Raw genomic sequence first — 20,394 nt, 5'->3', positions numbered from 1 at the left:
TCCGACGTACGCGACAACCGGTAATCATCGGAAAAATATCGGAAAATTGGTAGTCGGTGAAGAAGAATTGTGGGCGGGGGAAAACAAAAACCATAAAAACTAGCTCCAGGCCGATCGATAGTCCATCGAATGACTCCCTATTGTATGAAAATGCGCATTAATTGAGTCGATGATAGAAGCAACGATAACTTAGTAATATTCCTTCGTAGAAAAGACATCTCCCGACACTCGCAGTTGCCAAGTTGTTTCTTCGACGGCACAGCCTCCGCGCGATTATGACGGCTGAGATGTTGAACTTGACCGCGACGCTTCTGGGGTTCGTTATCCGAAATTAGACAAGCCTTTGATAACAATGGTGCTTGTTCAAATACTCAGAAATGGGATTACCCTTTCACTCCGTCGATGGTGCAGCAACCTCCTCCTCAACAATATTCTTCTGTTCCTCAGACTTCTGAACCTGGGTTTCCTACTACTATGCCTCGCTCCCCGTCGTCAAGGCGCTTTCCTGCTACTACGCAGCCAGGTCCTTTAACTCAAGGTGTAGCCAGTGGCGCCATTGGCGGGGCGTACGGTCCTTACTCTGTATGCTTTTTTCCCCTTCGAGGATTGTACTGACGTCGTGTCGTAGCTGAAGTATTCGAATACGACCAAGAGTATGAATTCAAAATTTCTTGCAGCGCCTCCACGGACTTCTCCGGTGATCAAACCCGCTGCTACCACTACGACTGTACCTCCGTACCTTTGGGAAGATGATCCAGACCTGGACGATCCCCTCCACAACTTCGATTCCGAAAATGATGACGAGTCATTTACTCCATATTCTTTGCGAGGCTGGCTGAATGCCGGTGCTCTGGTCGTTATAGTAGTCGGTCTTGTAGTGCTTTTCGCTGGGTATCCCATCAGCGCCTACTACTCTAAAACTACACTCTCAGTTTCAGGCTACAATCTGGGCGGCATCAACAGCTCTGGACAGATACCTGACCTCCCTGGCCTACCTTCCCTCATTGACGGGGATACGCCAATCGATGCTTATTCCCGCACAGGTCAAGATGGCCTGAAATATAACTTAGTCTTCAGTGATGAGTTCAACACCGATGGTCGAACATTCTATCCTGGCGATGATCCCTTCTGGGAAGCTGCTGACCTTCATTACTGGACGACCGACGACCTCGAATGGTATGATCCCAGTGTAAGACCTCGTTTCGAAACTTCTGCTCCTGCTCTCATATCTGTTTTCTTAGGCCATCACCACGGCCGATGGGAAGCTCGTAATTACTTTCAGCATGGAAGATATACACGACTTAAATTTCAAAAGCGGTCAGTCTTATATCAGTCCTTCAATACCGTCGTTCAACAAATTAACGACGAGTTAGGCATGCTTACATCGTGGAATAAGCTTTGCTTTACGACAGGCTACATTGAGGTATCTGTAAGTATGCCTGGAAATTCCAAAACACCAGGTTTTTGGCCAGGTTCGTAATTATTACCAGTACTTGATCTTGCTCGTGACGCGATGTTTATTATAGGTGCATGGACTATGGGTAATCTGGTACGTTTTGCAACGACAACCCTCCCAACACTAACCAATATAATGTCACTTTAGGGTCGACCTGCTTATGGTGCCACTACAGACGGCATGTGGCCGTACAGCTATGCCGCATGCGACGTGGGGACATTCCCAAACCAAACGTCTGCAGATGGAGAGCCGGCTGCTGCTCTCACTGGTAGCCCATATGGCGGGACACTCAGCTATCTACCAGGACAACGCACATCCGCGTGCACATGTGAGGGGGGAGATCATCCGGGCCCGAGTACCAATATTGGCCGCGGAGTTCCTGAAATCGATATCTTCGAACATATGATCGACGTCGATGTCTGGCAAGGCGTTGTGTCGCAGACTTTCCAAGTAGGGCCGTTCAATGATCAATATCAATTTGTCAACACGACGCCTGCGACAACTATTACTGATCCTTCGATCACTCATGTTAACACTTACGTCGGTTCGACGTACCAACAATCTGTTTCCGCGTTGACCTATATCGATCAAACGTACTATAACGATGAGGCGTACGGGACGTACGGAATCGAATGGTTTTCAGATCCTGATAGTAGGGATGGTGGTTACATACAGTGGTATAGCGGAGGCGTGGAGTCATGGAGGATCACCTCTGCATCAATTGGTCCTGATGACACTGTCGAAATAAGCCAACGACTCATTCCTGAGGAGCCTATGGTACGTCTATTTCGCTTTCATTCATTACCACCTGCTCGACTCAAGCCATGTATAAGTACCTCATACTCAATTTGGGGATGGCGGACAACTTCCAACCGGTGGATTTCAAGCATATCACCTTTCCAGGAAAGATGTACATTGATTATGTACGGGTTTATCAGCGAGTGGGAACGAAGAACGGCATGACGTGCAGTCCGCCTTTACGGCCCACACAAGATTATATTAACGCGTACGTGAACTTTCTTCCCTGAAAATTTCGATCACTCAATATATGGACTCAAGCCATATTGAGGCCTACACAAATCCGAATTTGACAACATGGGAACAGACTGGATTCCCCGTACCAAGCAACTCTTTGTACGATGGTTGTTAGACCACCGGATCTGCTCATTTTATGTAGAGTTACGGCGTCGTGGAAGCGGCCTGCGCTTGCCTTTAGTCGTTTCAGATACGCGACTACTGGCTGTTGGAGTTGCAAGCGCGCCTTTATTCAGACCCGCATTTATCCATGGCGTTCTTGGAACTTACTTACATTTACCTGTAGTTATCTTATTACTAGATATCTACATCACACCTCAACAGGTCATTGGGGCTCATGTCTCACTCTACTGAACCTGTTGCTGCTATTTTGGCTCCCGAGTCCTATCCCCACTATGTCCACCATCACTGCTGATTTCACTGCACTATTGAAGGTCCCAAAGCTAAATGTGTCAGAAACCAACTGGATTATCTTTCACTACTGCTTCAAGATTGTTGTTGAATCTAAAGATGTCTGGGGCTGTCTTGACAGTTCTGATCCTACTCCTCCTGGCTCTCAACAAGGTGACAATGCTGCTACCATGGCAGTGGCTAGAGTTAAGTGTCATCAGCCAACCTATCTTCATATATCTTTTGGCTGAAAGATGGGTGAGCATATGGCAACAAGCAGTCTGGGAGGTGACCCTATCCTTCTTCTTGGGGAGCTCATGAAGTCCTCCCTCATCATCAGATCCATTACACTCTGAGTGGACATGCTGAGAAAATGAATATCCTTTCTTGCAAAATCAACTGAGGCTCATCTCTTTTCTGCAATGTCAGGAGAGTATTGAACAATGAATCATCATCATTCATGCTCAACAGGTTGGCAGGCATTAGAGCCTCACCCATAACAGATCTACTGTCTGACTGATCTTTATCCTCTTTTTTCCAGAGTTTCTGCTCTACTTTTCTTACTTTCCTTCTTTTCCTTAGCAGTGGTACTTCCAGTTGCTGGCCCCTCAACTTCCATCACTGTAGAGGTTGAATCCACTTCTTTCACCAAAGGAAGCAAGTGCAAACATGAACAAGAGGTCACTGCCATGGAGTCTCAAATTGAGACATCAAATGTTTGCAAGGAAAAAGAAGAAGTTCATGAAGAAGAAGTCCAAGAAGAGGAGCCACCTAAAAAGATGACTAGGCAGTAAAAGCTCAACTGAGTCATCAAGTGGCCAAGAAAGTTCTTTATAAGTCACTTTTTCTTAACCTTGATCTTCTTTTTAGTTCTTAACTCTTTTATTTTCAGTGCACAACATTACATTTGACCCTGAGTGGATGCTGGCCCATCTGATGCCAGCCTCCTCTCCAACTGTCATCAGCATATATTATAGATTTCAGTCTCAGCCTTTTTCCTCATTCAGACTCTTCTTATTGTCAGTGATGATTCCTCTGCATTGCTTGTCAACATTACCTGGAGGTTTGAATTTGTCAAATTGGAGATCATAGAACAGCACAGGACTCATCACACCCATGTCATCACAGCAGTTGAAGAGTCAGAGTCAGCTGGGGATAAAATGGGTAGTACTGCTTCTATGAGTCATTTGTAGTGGATTTTATAAAACATTGGTACTAGCAGAGGTCAAATAGATTCATATTATCTGACAAATCAATACATACATGCATCTACTATCTAATGTGACCATAGATCATACAGAGACCACTGGTGGGACTGTCATCCTGGCAGGAGAAGAAATATTTCATTGCCAAAGACCAGAAAGATTAGAGAAGAAAGACCACCAAGATTAAGATATCCTAAGATTAGAAAACTAAGACTAAAAGCTGAAAGATCTTTTCTTGGTTTTGCTGATGTTGATGAAGATCTCAGTGCATCATTGGATCAAGAGGCAGCTGATAAAGACCTTGGGAGGCTGGGAGATCTTGACTTCTGAGATCCAGATGTTGCAGACATGCTAGAATTTATGACAATGGCCCAGTTGGATATAGCTTCAAGTATATACGGAGATGGATTCTGGGGATCTTACTTCCAGTTCCCCATCAGAGGAATGCCGGCTTGGACGTGGTGTCGATGGGGGTAATGGAGGTGGTGGTGATGTAGCTGCATTTGCTCCAGCAGCAGCCAGTAAATCCTAGGAAGGGAGATTTTAATGGCTGTTACACAGTAGCCTGTGGACCTTTTTCTTCACCATTTTATGAGTAATAGATGTTAATGTAGACTATGGGCAAGCGTGGTATGAAAATAAAAAATGGGATGAGGAATAATTATTTGAGCCAGCATTCTGTCCTCATCCGCGCAGTAACGAACCTCCTAGCGGGCTCTGAAATGCTATTTGAAATCACCCAACGAACGAGCTGAGCGAACTGAACTAAGAACTGAACAGACCTAATTGCGATGCGATATAAGCACCTGAGAAACTGCCGAAATCGCCCTTGGACAGGTTGCTGTAAGTATCACTGGGACTGCGCAAGGGCGCCGTGGAGCCAGTGGGCTGTTTGTGGGGAATATTCGAAGTCAGTTCAACTCCCATGAATTCTTCCCCTCCTTACAAGTTTCTACTCATTACAGTCGGCTAAAGCTTCATTTTTGACGTTGGTCTTATAAGTTTCTCAGGGTTTGGAGTGTTCTTGTTATTCCAATCCTTTGTCCGCCGCTGACTAACGATCCACATGCTACTATCATAGTACTAACTTGAGCGCAAACATCGATCAGTCAGGAAAACTGTCCCCTGAAGTTCACGGAAATAGGCGGGTGTATGGTGACTACGTGGAAAAGAGCTGCAGGAAATATCTTTCTCCCTCTACCTCCCCAGGCCATCGCACTCCACTCAACTAGTCGATGTCGTCCACCCAAGTTCCAATGCCGCGCGAGGCGTCGCATATTTGCCTCACCCATGATCAATTCCGTAACCTATTTGTCCCCCGACAGACACAACTTTCGACGTTCGGGACGTGGCGTTAAAGCCCTTACGAGATATCGGATGTTATGAACCAGGGTTCAGCGGTCTTTTGGCTGCTGAACGCAGCAGCTATTTTACTTGCCGCCTTTTCAATGGAGCCTCCGGAGCTGGTTGTCGTGAAGCATAAACTGTATATATATATATATTGGCGGACTCGGATTCGGCGATCTCTACAATCTTGATCAGGCCCGACACTTTTCTCATATTCATATTCAAAAAGGCCTCGATGTCAACGTCTTCTGTCATTCCAGAGCTTCTTCGTTCAATTACGACCTTGTCACTTTTATCGTCAGCTGTGTGTTTCAGGTTCAAATCAGACTTCCGAAGGTCGTCAATCAAACCCGACAAAAAAAATTACTACTGTGCTCCTCCCACAAAAAATTATCATGACTTGCAGGTTCTTGTCCCTGGCATTTTTCGCCAGTCTGTGGAAGGACCGGTTGTTTTCTTAGCGCCCTTGTCCTCGTCTTCTCTGAGCTACTCGAGGGCCTGATGGTACGGCTGAGTTGCGGCAATGGAACTTCTATCAGCTATCAGCGACGGCTAGCGGCTTCGATTCTCGCAATGGCAGTTCATACAGGAACGCGATATGGCGTTCACGTCTCATATACGAGATATTGATAATCAGTAAGCAATTCATCAGAAATATGAGGTCCATTGAACGCATATAAAATCTTAGCTGCCGGGTTCCCCTTCGTCCTTTGTCGATCTATCTTCATGACATCTTCTGGTACATACGTTCGGGTTATGCTCTTCTTGCTCCTTGCTATAGTCTCTGGTGCATCTGCGAAGCCCGTCGCATCGGATTCGACTTGGTGGTGGCCTAGCTCGTCGTCCGGATGTACCTCTCCGGAGACGCGTGTCGAATGGTAAACGCGCCTAAAGTTCATATGAGATTGATTCTTACTTCACCGTTATTCCATTCAGGACGACATTGTCGAGCCAGCAGAAGACAGCATACTTTAACGCCGAGCTGTGCCTCTACGCAGCACCTGCTCGAACTAGCATTCCCGGTGTGATTTCACGCTATGACGATCTCGTAGGGATCTTCTTTGCATATAAATTGTATTAAAGTTTTCTGCCCCACAGGTCGGCGTGCATTCAGTACAATCAAACACCACAGATCTGGGTGACCTTTGGCATCCAACTGGACAGTTCGTTGTTCGCATTCACCTAGAGCACACAACATTCACTAACATAGTCGCTGATCAGATTCCTAGCTGTGAGCTGACTCCAGTCCTACATACCTGAAAAGTCCCTTAACGACACCCCACAGGTCCATCGATACTATGTCCATACTCACGCAATGTTGCTTCGTCGAGAATGCGGATACAGAGGTCCCGTAAGTCATCACCTCTCCCCAACTTTCTCCATTCCACACGCGTCCAATACCAGATCCCGTACTGGAACGAAGTCCCCGATGCCGGTGCTTTCGCCAATTCAACTACCATTCTCGACTTTGGCGGTGAAGGCGATGAGTCGTCGAGCTATCTCGTTCCCTCCGGACCCTTTGCGAATTTGACCGTCCATCTCGGGCCCGGGATGACCAACACCGATCATAGGCTCACGCGTAAAGGGGACGTAAAGAACTCTGTACAAGCCAACCAGACCTATGTGGATGCCGTGATGTCTACGACGACCTTTGCGCAGTTCCAGAGGTCCGTCTCTTCCAGTTTGCACGGAGCTGGACATGGGGGCATCGGAGGAGACGTGAGTTTTCCTGTGTTTTCTGATGAGAGTGCGGCAGTTGTGACGCTTCCTCCTTAGATGATTAATATCTTAACCGCCCCTAATGATCCGCTTTTCTGGATGCATCATGGATACTTGGACTATGTGCGCTGGTTCTTATCGATACCCTTAGCTTTTTTAATTGAAAATACGAGCAGGTCTGGTGGAAATGGCAAGGCAGGAACCAGACGAGGATCCACGACCTCGTAGGTGCGGGAAATGAGACAGGAAAAGCACCTCCGACGGGATTCGTCGTACGTCTTTCCATTTTTTGTGATCGATGACCCTTTTCAACGTCTCTCGTTCTTGTAGGCAACGAGTGAAGCTACGAAATTGTATGTTTACGAACTAATTGCTAACGCTACGGTGAGTTGTTGTGTGTTTCGTGGCAAGAGATATAATTGATGCTTTGCGCACGGATAGGTGGGAGATGTAGTGGACACCCAAGGTGGATTCCTGTGTTATACTTATGTCTGATGTTGGTCCAGCAGCTTTGATATCTCATAGTATTCACATATATGCCTCAGTTGCTTTATTGCTGTTATTCATTTATGTTAACCCATAACAGTCTTCATATGGGGGATTCTACTACTCGGAGAGAAGCACCGAGATTCTCTTGTTCCTAGGCACAATGAAATTTGTTTGGATGTACGAGATATATCCCTTTAGTGGTTTGTGGGTTCTCTCACCAACGCTCGGTCAATGTCTTGAACCCGAGACATCTCAGATCTCAAGTATCGTTGTTGTTTCCGGAGTTCAAACAAGAGGCTTTCCACGACAGATCAAGCTGTAGTACAACCTTGAGACCCACGTTAATTTCAAAAGCAAGCTGACCATACAAACGCAGTCACGAAAGCCTGCATCTGGAATCGAGGGTTATACAACCATAACTATTGCAGAGCGCGAACGTATGTGGCCTGGTGCGTTCAAACATCTGCAGCCTTCCTTCATGTTGTTTTTTATTCGATGTTTAAAGACGAAGTAACGTTGACCATACGGATTCACGAGAAGAGATCTAAGAAACTGAGACTGTAGCCAAGGATCCGAGGTGGTAACAAGAATGGTATATGAATACAATTATCTGGATAGCGTATGTCGATTATGTGTAAAATTTACGATTCTCGTTAGGTCCAAAGAGATCGTTCCTGATCTCAGGAAGCATCTACCGCATATTTCAGTACGTCATAGAAGAGAAAGCAAGCAAAACGAACCCGGTCTTCGAGGAGCCTCAGACGCTCATCCAAAGTATTGTCGATGGTAATACGACGCGAACCACTGACAAGTTTGATTCCACCGGCGCTAAATAACTCGTCAGTCCTCCTTCTGGGAAAGAAACCTGCTTGAGACATACCCATCTCCACCCAAAGATCCCTCGACATCGTACTTCACCTTCCGCCCGCTGATCTCTTTGTATGTCAACGCAGCATTCGCAGCCGCCTCTTCCACCAAAGATACATCTTGCTTTCTAGCGTACAAGGTGACAGAAGGCTCGAAAAGCTGCAAGAACCCCTGGGAGATGAAGCCTTCCAGGAACTGGACGTAGCGCCCCTTATCCCCGGCGAGAGTCAGCACTGTTGAACGCGAAGTAGAAAAGAGTTCCTGGAGGTGCTGTTCGCGTTGATGGAGCAGCTTGAGCCGGGATTTGTTAGTTAACGTAGATTGGGCACTGTAGAGCAGGGGGTGTTCAGGGTATCGTGATGGAGACCGGAAAACACCAACATCTTCTGGGCGACCTCTGCGCCCTTTCTCTTCTTCTCGTACTGCGCGTCGATAGCTTGCTGTTCCTGCTTGACCAGTTTTGCCTTATGACGTTGTTAGTTAGGGACATCATCCAGGTGCAGGATGGGCACCTTCTCAATGGCAAATTCCTCATCTGCCTTTATCTTTATTTCTCTTGCTTTCTCTAGTGCCTCCTGCTTGATGAAAGCGACCTATCCAGTTCATTAGCCAACCGCCATTAGGAAGGGTTCCGCCGGGTACCATTTTGTTCAATTCAGTGAGGACTTCATCATCGTTAAGAGGTCGGGTCGACATGTTGGCAGAGAGATATACGGGTGGTTAGTAGATAGTGTTGGCTACTCCAAGGTGGTGGTGGTCAAGTCGCGCGATACGGTAGCAGCGCTACGGGTGTGAAGCACCTTCCTTATCCGTCCGCAGTTTGATGCCACTGGCGTGGGAAAAAGCCCAGATAGGGCATCCAAATTTCGTGCGCGCCTACACTGTGAACGACACAAAGAGACTCCAGGGCCCGTCGACATCGTCAGCAAGCCGTCGAAGATCACCGTGAGTGTCTTCCTTGCCGTTTTGTGCCCCTCCTAGCGAAAGAATGAAGGCAGAAGTCGTTATTTGAGGCTGGATTCGGAGGTTTAGATTTGGATGTAACCACTGACCCGTCTTTCTACAGGTCAAAATATGGCTTCGAAACTACCATCTGTCCTGGCTGCTACTGAGGAGGAGATCCAGCTCCTTCTCGCTGCACAATGCCACATTGGCACAAAAAACTGCGATAAGCAGATGGAGCCGTACGTCTGGAAACGACGGGCTGACGGTTAGCAACTCTCCAATTCTTCGCAGTTTTATCCTCAAATGTCTGCTAGGAATCCACGTCCTGAACATCGGAAAGACCTGGGAAAAGATTGTTCTCGCTGCCCGTGCAATTGTCGCTATCGAAAACCCCAACGACGTCTGTGTCATCTCTGCGCGTCCTTACGGACACCGTGCTGTCCTGAAATATGCTGCCAACACCGGTGCTCAGGCCATTGCCGGACGATTCACGCCCGGTTCTTTCACCAACTACATCACCCGGTCGTTCAAGGAACCCCGTCTGATCGTCGTGACCGACCCCCGTGTTGACCACCAAGCCATCCGTGAGGCTTCGTATGTCAACATCCCCGTCATTGCTCTCTGCGATACCGACGCTCCTCTTAAATTTGTTGACATTGCCATCCCCACTAACAACAAGACGAGGCATTCGATAGGTCTCATCTGGTGGTTGCTCGCCCGTGAAGTCCTCAGGCTCCGCGGCACAATCCCCCGTACGAGCGACGGCTGGAATGTCATGGTCGACATGTTCTTCTACAGGGACCCTGAGGAGGTCGAGAAGCAACAGCAGGAGGAGGCTGCGGCTAAGCTTGCCGCCCAGCAGGGTGCCGAGGAGCCTGCCGTTGCTACAGAGTGGGATGTGTCGAGTGCACCCCAGGCCGGCAGTGTCAACCCCGCCTTGGTCGGTCAAGAAGGTGATTTACCTTTTCCTTTTTAACCGAAGATTTTTTTTCTCATCTGTTTTCTCGTAGGTAACCTTGACTGGGCCGCCGACCCCAACCCTTCGACCGACTGGGCTGCAGAGCCAGCGACTGGTACTGGGGGCTGGGGTGCTGATGAAGCTGCCACGGGCTGGAATTAGGTTGTTCAATATACATTTGACTTCAAGCAATCACTCCGTGGTCTTTATTATGCACTGAAAAAATATGATATATTCATGGCTTCCATCGGTGTTATCTGGAGTAATGGATTCGGAGGCGTCTGGTCTCAGCCATCGACGTCGTTGCAAAGAAAGGTCCTGTGGACATGTATGGGAGTATGTAGGATGAACTGCCGAATTTCATTGAATTTAGTGAGTATGTGTGTTTAGACATTTTGACCTCGTAATTCCAAGAGCAACTGAACTTTTACTTTCCGGCGACCTTTCCTGATGGGTGTCTTGCGCGTGTTACCTTCTATCTCGGCTGGTCTGTATCCTGTCAATGCATTGCACCAGCACGATCATACATAAACTAGCCCGTACTCTAATATTACCACCTACCATCACCTCAAACTTGCATACTTTCGCGCTCAGCTCTTTGGTCTTAGTACCAAAGTATGGCCAGTGCTAGATTCCTATGTCATACAAACTAGGAGAAACTCGAGAGAATCATACATAAGACTGCTTCGCTTTCCTTTCTTGTTCGTTTGTTAGAGGACACATGTGAGATAGCTCCTACTCCATGTGACGGAATATCACTACCCGGTGGTAGACTGTCCTCTGCTTTCAAGGCGGCCACTACCAATACGTGTTTCTGTTTTGATAAATTTTACCATCAAAGGGCTGATATGATTCCCTCGAGTCGGCTCTTACGCTCCTTGTTTTTTTTTACAATTCGGAGATGAGAATATTTCAGGTTCCAGGGCGCTCCGACTACGTCACAGACCTGCGAGCAATACGCCGGTACAGCCCAGGCGTTGGTATAAACCACAGGCCACCGGGCTCAGTAAAAGACAGGTTCGCACTCTTAATCGGCTTCTCTGATAAGACGCCAGGTTCTTGCCATTGAGATCCCTCCCCGTTAGCGTCTGTACTGGCGTCTTGCTAATTGGGACTGTTTAGAGAAAGGTGGCTCGCAATGCCAGATTATCTCTACTTAAGCAGGCTGACCGGAGCCAAATAACCTGAAGACAGATGCCCGAAGACATTCAAGGTGTCCAATCCGTGCACCTTGGTTTACAGCCCAAAATACACTGAAGTTCGAACGCTGAGGTTTAAAATCTCAGCGTAGTGTGCTTTAATTTATCTATGCTGATTTACTGAAACGTACTCAGATGTGTTAATTTAACAGTGCAGTTCAAATATATCTATCACAAGTACACGAATTAGATAACAAATCTTCGTTAGCAAGTAGAAAGCATGTGCACGTAAATCTCATTTAGCCTCTAACGCCTTCTCAACAGCGTCCTTCAGGGTAGTATCACCATATCGACGCAGACGGAGAGGGACCGTCACGAAATGGTAAGCCTCGAAGGGCGAGGAGATGTTGAAAGTCCGCATATTGCGTTCGACGATATAGGCGATCTAGTAACAAGAGATGAATATAGGTGCGGAAATGAGGAGAAGAGGACTTGCCTCGGAATCGCTCGAATACCAGGCCATGAGCACAGCCCCTTCGACACCATCTGTAGCTAACGCGAAAATGCCTTGCCTGATGACTGCCGGACTCGCGAGACATCTAACCGAAGCTCCCAAGTACATTTTGGCCTGTACAAGAACCTTCGCGTAAGTCTGAGTAGGCTTTGAGCTTGGCGAGTAGAACTGCCAACAAAGATCTGGTGCGAAGCTCTCTGACGTCCATCACTACTCCAGGTGGGAAAAACATCTTAGGTGCTGACTTAGTCTCAGAGCACGTCACCGCAGACGCGTGGGAGAGATCCTCCGTTTTGGCCACCGGAGTGCCATTTTTCTTGTCGCCGAGTTGCTTCGCCTCATCATCGAGACGTGCTTGAGCAGCAGTTTCCTGCCCTTCGTCGATTACAATCGTTTGGGTAGACATCGATGGCGTTCGTACTGATGCAGGTCGAGATGAACAGCGATAGTGTTCTCTCGAAGCTGGAATACCAATGAGCACGGAGTACACAGTCATTACTCAAAGGACTTACATCAGTCATTCGGAGCCTAGCTCATGGATGTTCACAAAGCCGAGATTGAGCAGAACATCCTACTCATAGCGGGCTTTAGCTTCATTCTGATATTTACCGCCTGCCCCCTTCGAGCATCCGATCGACGCCCACAAGACAGACGAGAAACAGCCGGAAATGACCTCCCACAACTCTTGAGGGAGCTCAGGAGTATTCTTGCCGCCAAGGTATGTGCTGGCTTGTACGAGTAAGTGACTTCGCACTTTCTCAACCCGTTTGTCAACGACGGGCAGTTCATACTAAGAGGTCTAAGTGACAAGGAATGTAGGTAGCCACCAGATGCACTTACCTCCATGGGGGGCTTCATATATTCGGTCATTTCATCATAAAATCTGAGCATCTCGTTGATCTCCGATGCGATCATCTCCATTTCTTTGATCTCGGATCCGGTGTTAGACGTAGAAATAGTACGATACGCATACGTTCACTTACCTATTTGATATTCCTTCCTTTTTCGGCATGTCACACTGTTCTGCACATCTCAGCTTTCAACCATAATGCTGAGATTAACGTTACGATGTCTTATCCTAGTGTCCATTCTCTTCCAAAAACTTTTTCCTTGTTCACCATGTCTATGCTCCTACCTCATTAACTCCAACAGGTTATGGGCCCCGCTACCAGCATGTCCATGACAACTGAAATAAAGCTAGTTAGCACAACAAAGCTTGCAGATGATGGATCGAACTGGGTAGTATTTTCAGAGAAGCTCACCACCAAGTTCCTGGACAAGGGCCTTGGCCGGCACCTCTGAGGAACAGCTCACATACCCCTGCACCCTGTCGAGCACAGAGGAAACTTCTACCAGTCCTCTGATACTGCATTTTCACATCCACTCTCAGATGATGACCTAGATAAGCTGGAGGAATATGAGCAGAAAGAGGCAAAGATGTGTAATATCATTTACAAAGCCATTTCTGACTCTACCTTCAATGAGATCAAAGGCAAGGCAACAGCTGCCCTTGTCTGAAGAAAGCTCATTGCTGTCATGACTGGCAAGGGTGATCTCGTGTGAGAGCACCTCCTTACTTGGCTTGGAAACATGGCATGCCCTGATGAAGGCAATATGTGTGAACATCTTGCCAAAATGAAAGTCCTCCATGAATGAATTGAAGGGATAGATCTAAAGATTAAAGACAATCAGTATACTTTGACGATCCAAAAATCACTTCCACCTTCCTATGATCATATCCATCGCACCCTCTCTGCTGCCAGCAAGTTTACTGGAAAGGCCCTGACATCAGACATCCTAGTTGCAGCCCTGCATGAAGAATGGGATGAGGAGATTGCATTGAAGGCCACTGCTGAAAACGTAGCAATATCTGCTCAACAACAGAGCAAAAGAAAGGGCCAGAACTCTGGAGGGAAGTCAAAGAAAAGACCTGATCAATCTCATCTCAAATACACAAACCCAGCATGTGGTAGAACTGGCCACCTCATTGCAGATTGTTAGTGTGAAGGCAGTGGAAAGACAGGATAAGGCCCAGCTTTGAAAAAGAACAAGGCTAAGGAGAAGGAAAAGGCAAAAGAGTCAGCATCTGCAGCTATTGATGAAAGTGATGATGAACATGTTATTGCCATTGTAGCTGATGACAATGATCACAAGAATGTGGCATTAATATGCACATCTGACTATAGAGCTGAAGGTGATGTCTATATGGCAAAAGAGGAGAATGTTATGACATTAGCAGATTGTAGAGCATTGAAAACATACTCACCTGAATGTCAGAGGTTTAAAAACTATACCAAAATTGAACCAAAGCCCATCAAAGCTGTGAATGGCCAAGTTTTCTATGTGATAGGAAAAGAGGATCTTTAACTACCACTTCCCATGGGAAAGGGACAGAAACTCACTATTGCAAGTTTTCAAAATGCATATCATGCACCGAAAATGGCCTACACCCTTATATCACTCTCACAAGTCAGTTGCACTGGATTTCCTATTCATATTGAACCCTCCGACTACACTATGTATATCTGCACACCATGGCCAGATGCTAAGATCATTGCAAAAATCCCCGAAGCTGATGGCTTATACATAATCTTAACTCTAAATACACAGCAAACTACGGCAGCCAAACCAGATGTCACTATAGCAGCAGGTAAGCTCAAGGTGAACATCACTGAGCTACATAACATTTGTGCTCACCAAAGTCACACTGCTCTTCACTGCATGTATGTCAATGGCCATATCGAAGGAATCAAGCTTGATCTCAACTCCAAACCGGAATTTTGCAAGACCTGTGTAAAGGCCAAAGCAAAGTGCAAGCCATTTCTAAAACAAAGCCAATATAAATATATCAACAATAGCAGTGACAAGATTATCAGAGACCTGATGGGCCCGATGTCTATAGCATCACTAGGGGGAGCCCACTATGTCTGCACATTCTATGACTTACACACCCATGAATCAAAATCCAAATACTTATCAAAGAAATTGAATACCTTTGAGTCATATAAATGTTATGAGATATGGATCAAGATTCAGCGAGGTGTAGAGGTCATCAAGATCCTTGGTACAGATTGAGGGAGAGAATTCACTAGTGAAGAGTTTGGTCAGCATCTCAAACCAAAGGGGACTGTTTGACATCTTAATGTACATGATTCCCCATAGTTGAATGGGATTGCTGAATGTTCAAATGGCTACCTGATGAATACGACTAGAGCTTTCTTAATTAGTTCAGGGTTATCAAAATACCTCTGGGCTGAAGCTCACTGGCATGCTGAATGAATCTACAACTGCACCTCAACAAAAGCGATACTATCAGAGAAAACCTCATTCGAGATAGCAATCAGCAGGAAGCCTAACATCTCAGATCTTCACCCTTAGGGATGCTAATGCTGGATCCAAGTAAAGGCACCAGAGAAGCTTGGAGAATATGCTATTGAAATATACTTTGTGGGTATTGATACTGAAGCCAAAAGCTGGAGAGTTTACTGGCCCAAAAAGTGAAAAGTCAGCATTGAATGTGATGTATACTTCAACAAGAATGATCTGACTCCAGAATCATTCATAGTCGAGAAGGAGGATGAAGATACCGACCCTATTGTCCCAAAGTCATCAACCGCTTCTAAACCCTTCAAAAACCTGCCAGATAAACCACTCACAGAAACTCATTCAGAGCATTCTGAATCTCCACTCACAGATATAGAATCTGATCCTATTCCTCAACCCAGCTGCCCTAAGTGATCTGCAGCTCCAAAACCTGGTCAACTTGCACCTCCAGACTTGTGCAAATATTCCACTACAGCTGGAATTGCAGCAACAGCACTTGAAGACGAGTCAGAATCAGATGATGATGATGAACCAGACAGCTACTCACTAGTTGACTATGCTATGATGGTGGATGTTAAATCAGTAACTATGAAGGAAGCACTGAGTGGTTCTGATGAAGGGGAATAGTGCGAGTCAATGCTTGCAGAGGTAAGGCAGTGTGAGAAGAAGAAAGCATGAGAGGTGATGAAAAGAGAAGATGTTCCCACAGATGCAAACATCGTGGGTACAAGGTTTGTCTACCAGATCAAACAAAACAAAACTGGTGAGCTCGAAAAGGCTAAGTCCCATTTTGTAGCCCAAGAATTCTCTCAGATCCAAGACATTGACTACTTCAACACCTATGCCCCAGTTGTCCGTCTTCCCACTCTCTGCATCCTACTCTCCATAGCTGCCTCTTGAAATGCAATTATAGACCAAGCCGATATCAAAAATGTGTATCTGCATGCCAACATCACTGAGGAAATCTATATCAAGTTCCCAAACAGATATGAAGAATTCTTCACAATCCTGGAACACCTCAAAGATCAGAACATTTATATCAAGCTGCACAAATATCTGTATGGCACAAAACAAGCAGGACGCGGCTGGTATCAGACCCTGAAGGCAACAATGATCTCTCTAGAATTCACTGTCAGCAATGCAGATGAGGCTGTTTTCTACCAGATCAAATCAGAGACCAAATATACCATTGTCGCAGTTGCCACAGATGATTTCACCATCATCACAGACTCCTAAAATGAATCAGATCGATTCAAATGAGAAATAGACTCACATTTCGAGTTAGTTGATCTTGGACCCATACATTGGCTCTTGGGGATGCATATCACTCAGGACTGGGAAAGATGCACTATCAGCATTGGACAGCCAGCCTACATTGACCAGATCACAAAACGATTCAGAGTTCAGAATATGGCACCATTTGCAACACCAATGGAAGCAAATCTCGATCTAAACCTGGATTTACTCTCCATATCCACAGAATCTGTTATGCCACATGAAAAAGCACTCTATCGTGAGCTGCTAGGGTCTCTCATGTATGTCGCAGTTGGATCCCACCCTGAAATCAGCTATCCGGTATCAGTGTTATCACAATTCGTGGAAGACCCATGTTCAACTCACCTAAAAGCAGGATTCCGAGTCCTCCATTATCTCAAGGGTACGCATGATCAACGGCTCATAATTGGTGGTCCTGGCATCAGTCCTAAGGGCTATCATGATGCAGCATATGCCAACCAGCCTGGATGAAAGTCTATGTCTGGATTTGTCCTATTCATGGGTCAAGATGCTGTTATGTGGACATCGAGAAAGCAACCAATTGTTACTGTCTCCACCGGTGAATCAGAATATGTTGGACTCACACCAGCATCGAAGAACATGATATGGCTTCACAAACTACTCTCAGAGCTCTCCATATTCATTGCAAACCCTTCCATTTACCCAACAAACTCTACTATCCTCTTCTCTGATAGTCAAAATGCACTTTCTATCACCAAGGATTCAGTATTCCATGAACGAACGAAACATATTGGAGTTCGGTACCATTTCATTTGCCAAACTATCGAGTGAGGCCACATCAGACTGATGTACTGCCCAACTGATAACATGGTTGCCAACATCCTCACGAAACCGTTGGCTTGTCCAAAATTCAAGAAGTTTATGGAGGCACTGGGCATCATGTAAGCGAACTGTTTACGTTTCGAGGGGAAGTGTTAGACGTAGAAATAGTACGATATGCATACGTTCACTTACCTATTTGATATTCCTTTCTTTTTCGGCATGTCACACTGTTCCGCACATCTCAGCTTTCAACCATAACGCTGAGATGTGAGTACCTCCTATACATATCTATCCTTGACCGTATTTACTTATTACCTATGTAGTAATGTTACGACGTCTTATCCTAGCATCCGTTCTCTTCCGAAAACTTTTTCCTCGTTCACCATGTTCACGCTCCTACCTCGTTAACTCCAACATCCGGAATACACCGAGGCATAAATCTTGATCTGTACGTTCACCAAACCGATGATTTTCCAATCATGTCCATAACTCGAGAAGGACAACTTTGCGGTAGGGGATATGCCAGCTAAGGACTTTGCACCCAGCCTGACATGAAGTCAGAATGCATAGCCTAAACAAGCAAGATGGAAGGCCTACGCCAAACAAGACGATGCGTCCGCGCTCTTCAATCGCATACCAGTGTTTTCCTTATTGGACCCATCATCAGTCTTTGCTCTGGAAAAATGGTCAGGAGGATACTCAGAGAAGCATAAGCGGTCGCTACTTACTCTGGTCTTCTACGTTCCTCTGACTGAGCGAGCGCTGTATCTGACGGGATCTTCGAACCTGTACCTTTAAGGGAAGGTTCGGGGGGATATGTCAGACTGACGTCAGGTAAAAATGGAGCAGGCGTCCCTGAGGGGAGATCGAGTTCGCTATCCACAGACGTAGGGCGCCTGGGACAGGGTGAGGACCTTGTCTTAGAGGGCAATCGCTTCTCGCGCTGTTGGGAGTATTCAGCTGTAGAAAGATTGAAAGGTCCTCTGTGGTCCGCATTGCTGTTACATATATGAGGGACAAGAGAAGGTTAAATGAAGATGCACCTACCATCTTTCAACGGTATTTAGCCAGCTAAAGATCCTTTCTTCCCATTGTTCTTTGGCGCCGGAACTGTCATCATTGATAGTATCTGATCTCCACGAAACTTGGTTGAATGTCGGAGTTCCGCATTGGGCAACGATTCCCTCAACATGCACCCGAAGGCTGATGCTAAATTGTGCAAATTTGAGAGCACTGACGGGGTCGGTAAGGTCGTACACTCTTAACGAGGAGTCTATACGCGTCCCATCTGCGTGCGCAAAACGAACTGCGGGCTATTCAAATTCCGTCAGTGGCGGTAATGAGTCAGGAGAAGCCGACACACTAGAACATCATGGTCCGCGCATACTTTATCAAGCCAACCGAGCACCACTCGGCCCACGAACCCTGTTTTTGACAGGATAATTCCAATAACAGGCTCGGAAATTCCCCAAGTAGATCGCTGATAAACAACACCGCTCATTAGGCTGAAAATTTCATCCTCATCGGTGACACAAAGATACGGGAGAACAACAGAATTCGGGTGTCGCCAAGAAGCGAGAACGTGGGCATCAAGGGGAACGTAGGATGACTGGGCAGATGTCGGATCCGTTGAAGCCTCCGTGCGTTCATAGCTGGTGTCACTGTCGGAGAATGATTCGTCGTCGTAGGAAGTTTCCGAGTCGCATTCTTCCTGTGATGGTTTGCTTGATCGTTCCGCGGTCCCGATAGGCAGGCGCCCCGAAGCTTCATCGTCTACGGCCGGCTTCGGTCGTTGAATATCTTCGGCGACATGAGACACTAACAGTGAAGCACGTCCGTCCTCCATAAAACTTCGCACGTGCGATAACCGTGGTCGAACGAAAGCAGCTTCTTGCCTGCGCCCGATTTTCATTAGCATGTACATCTAGCCTCATATCGTTCGCACTCACAATGTATATGATTTGTCATAACAGACAAAAGCCAGAGAGCGTATCAGAAGAGACAAAAACGCTATTGTTGACTGCGTAACATTATTCTTCGACGCGCACGAGAGAGTTCTGAGGGCGCCAACGGTCGAAAGTATCAAATCCAAAATATCCAGTACTTCTGAGGGGGTCTCGATGAGCTGTTCTGGTGAAGAGACCAGAATATTTCTGAGCTCTTCGAGTAAAGGAAATGCCCGAGAAGAGACAGCTGGGCATGGGTCCTTGGCAAGTGGCGAAGGGATTAGAGAATCAAGTAAGCACCCCAGGTGTTGTACCTCAGTAAGCCATTCTGCTGCGCAAGAGATTATAGAGTTAAATGAAAACATGCAAGTATTTTCCGTATGGGTATCGTGCTGTAGAGCCGCCGAGAGGAAGACAGTTGTCGTAGGTAGCAATGGTCCAAGTTCAAACTGTAGATCGCGTTTCGGGCCGCTGACCGAACGTTAGATTCACGTGATCGTACCTCCAACTTCAGCCGTTATTTTATTATTATTCAAATTTTAGTTATTATGCTCTTGGGCGTCGGAATATTTCTCTCCTTATGCACTTCGTTATATACGAGCTAGGAGTATTCGTCCACCTTAACCATCTACTTGTAAAGTCATGGTTTGATTATGCGGGCTTTATTCAATCTGCGAATTACAGCCGTCTTATAGCCGTATCATGCTCTCGCCCGAGTCAACCCCCGGTTCACCAGCGGCGAGCGCTAGCCTAGTAGCTGTACGGTCATCCCTTTCCCGACACATCAGACACTTTCTGATTTGCTAACCCTTTGAGGTAAAAGGATAAAATACCCTCAAAACGTTTCGGTCGCCATTAATCTAGTGAAGGGCTTCTAGTTAGTACGATAAGAAGTTGGAGGGTCGCACGGCACCGTCCAAGTCCTGCATTCGGCAACATGGGCGTGCAGTCCGTCAGTCGAGAGAGCTTGTCGATACGACACAAACTCAAGAAGTCCACAGC

The 20,394-nt window shown here is 46.5% G+C and overlaps 8 protein-coding genes across 8 annotated transcripts; 4 read left to right on the top strand and 4 right to left on the bottom strand.

Annotated features, from left to right (window-relative positions):
• Positions 1 to 402: 402 nt before the first annotated feature.
• BT62DRAFT_1081477 (glycoside hydrolase family 16 protein) lies at positions 403 to 2,879 on the top strand (the record flags this gene model as incomplete). Its single annotated transcript, XM_043179673.1, has 8 exons — positions 403 to 582; positions 629 to 1,189; positions 1,242 to 1,317; positions 1,374 to 1,472; positions 1,527 to 1,549; positions 1,604 to 2,233; positions 2,290 to 2,462; positions 2,516 to 2,879. The coding sequence occupies 8 exons, from the start codon at positions 403 to 405 to the stop codon at positions 2,604 to 2,606; spliced, it is 1,833 nt and encodes a 610-aa protein (XP_043033094.1). The 3' UTR covers positions 2,607 to 2,879.
• Positions 2,880 to 5,570: 2,691 nt separating this feature from the next.
• Positions 5,571 to 6,092, top strand: BT62DRAFT_697225 (uncharacterized protein). The gene has a single exon (XM_043181918.1). It carries the CDS (start codon positions 5,669 to 5,671, stop codon positions 5,933 to 5,935), a length of 267 nt encoding a protein of 88 aa, XP_043033093.1. The 5' UTR covers positions 5,571 to 5,668; the 3' UTR covers positions 5,936 to 6,092.
• BT62DRAFT_697215 (Di-copper centre-containing protein) lies at positions 6,022 to 7,741 on the top strand. The gene is made up of 11 exons (XM_043181916.1): positions 6,022 to 6,069; positions 6,122 to 6,311; positions 6,370 to 6,481; positions 6,532 to 6,596; positions 6,655 to 6,664; positions 6,719 to 6,784; positions 6,838 to 7,152; positions 7,210 to 7,275; positions 7,329 to 7,424; positions 7,483 to 7,536; positions 7,594 to 7,741. Exons 2-11 carry the CDS (start codon positions 6,160 to 6,162, stop codon positions 7,645 to 7,647), a joined length of 990 nt encoding a protein of 329 aa, XP_043033092.1. The 5' UTR covers positions 6,022 to 6,069; positions 6,122 to 6,159; the 3' UTR covers positions 7,648 to 7,741.
• A 370-nt stretch (positions 7,742 to 8,111) lies between these two features.
• On the bottom strand, positions 8,112 to 9,291 carry BT62DRAFT_938811 (ATPase V1/A1 complex subunit E). Its single transcript, XM_043187606.1, has 6 exons — positions 9,151 to 9,291; positions 9,021 to 9,101; positions 8,890 to 8,972; positions 8,522 to 8,836; positions 8,382 to 8,469; positions 8,112 to 8,332 (listed from the first exon to the last, which is right to left on the bottom strand). Exons 1-6 carry the CDS (start codon positions 9,202 to 9,204, stop codon positions 8,270 to 8,272), a joined length of 684 nt encoding a protein of 227 aa, XP_043033091.1. The 5' UTR covers positions 9,205 to 9,291; the 3' UTR covers positions 8,112 to 8,269.
• Positions 9,292 to 9,582: 291 nt separating this feature from the next.
• On the top strand, positions 9,583 to 10,573 carry BT62DRAFT_1013739 (40S ribosomal protein S2; the record flags this gene model as incomplete). Its single annotated transcript, XM_043178107.1, has 3 exons — positions 9,583 to 9,718; positions 9,768 to 10,406; positions 10,464 to 10,573. The coding sequence occupies 3 exons, from the start codon at positions 9,583 to 9,585 to the stop codon at positions 10,571 to 10,573; spliced, it is 885 nt and encodes a 294-aa protein (XP_043033090.1).
• A 1,188-nt stretch (positions 10,574 to 11,761) lies between these two features.
• On the bottom strand, positions 11,762 to 12,172 carry BT62DRAFT_1055486 (uncharacterized protein; the record flags this gene model as incomplete). Its single annotated transcript, XM_043178562.1, has 2 exons — positions 11,762 to 11,995; positions 12,043 to 12,172. The coding sequence occupies 2 exons, from the start codon at positions 12,170 to 12,172 to the stop codon at positions 11,892 to 11,894; spliced, it is 234 nt and encodes a 77-aa protein (XP_043033089.1). The 3' UTR covers positions 11,762 to 11,891.
• Positions 12,173 to 12,635: 463 nt separating this feature from the next.
• BT62DRAFT_1013737 (uncharacterized protein) lies at positions 12,636 to 12,985 on the bottom strand (the record flags this gene model as incomplete). The annotated part of the gene is made up of 2 exons (XM_043178106.1): positions 12,636 to 12,854; positions 12,905 to 12,985. The coding sequence occupies 2 exons, from the start codon at positions 12,983 to 12,985 to the stop codon at positions 12,636 to 12,638; spliced, it is 300 nt and encodes a 99-aa protein (XP_043033088.1).
• Positions 12,986 to 17,738: 4,753 nt separating this feature from the next.
• BT62DRAFT_1081471 (uncharacterized protein) lies at positions 17,739 to 20,331 on the bottom strand (the record flags this gene model as incomplete). Its single annotated transcript, XM_043179672.1, has 7 exons — positions 17,739 to 17,992; positions 18,044 to 18,121; positions 18,175 to 18,444; positions 18,494 to 18,759; positions 18,810 to 19,341; positions 19,396 to 19,863; positions 20,306 to 20,331. The coding sequence occupies 7 exons, from the start codon at positions 20,329 to 20,331 to the stop codon at positions 17,851 to 17,853; spliced, it is 1,782 nt and encodes a 593-aa protein (XP_043033087.1). The 3' UTR covers positions 17,739 to 17,850.
• Between the last annotated feature and the right edge of the window lie 63 nt (positions 20,332 to 20,394).

This window comes from Guyanagaster necrorhizus, assembly GCF_019112545.1.
Source record: "Guyanagaster necrorhizus MCA 3950 unplaced genomic scaffold BT62scaffold_67, whole genome shotgun sequence".
NCBI classification, from domain to species: domain Eukaryota; kingdom Fungi; phylum Basidiomycota; class Agaricomycetes; order Agaricales; family Physalacriaceae; genus Guyanagaster; species Guyanagaster necrorhizus.
This window is presented reverse-complemented; position numbering and strand designations above follow the sequence as displayed.

Coding starts and splice junctions, on each gene's coding strand:
- BT62DRAFT_697215 (XM_043181916.1), top strand. CDS start 6,160: ATGACATCTTCTGGTACATACGTTCGGGTTATGCTCTTCTTGCTCCTT. Junction 6,312..6,369: donor CCGGAGACGCGTGTCGAATG/GTAAACGCGCCT, acceptor TATTCCATTCAG/GACGACATTGTCGAGCCAGC. Junction 7,153..7,209: donor ATGGGGGCATCGGAGGAGAC/GTGAGTTTTCCT, acceptor CTTCCTCCTTAG/ATGATTAATATCTTAACCGC.
- BT62DRAFT_697225 (XM_043181918.1), top strand. CDS start 5,669: ATGTCAACGTCTTCTGTCATTCCAGAGCTTCTTCGTTCAATTACGACC.
- BT62DRAFT_938811 (XM_043187606.1), bottom strand. CDS start 9,204: ATGTCGACCCGACCTCTTAACGATGATGAAGTCCTCACTGAATTGAAC. Junction 9,102..9,150: donor TCACTGAATTGAACAAAATG/GTACCCGGCGGA, acceptor TGAACTGGATAG/GTCGCTTTCATCAAGCAGGA. Junction 8,470..8,521: donor GGATCTTTGGGTGGAGATGG/GTATGTCTCAAG, acceptor CGAGTTATTTAG/CGCCGGTGGAATCAAACTTG.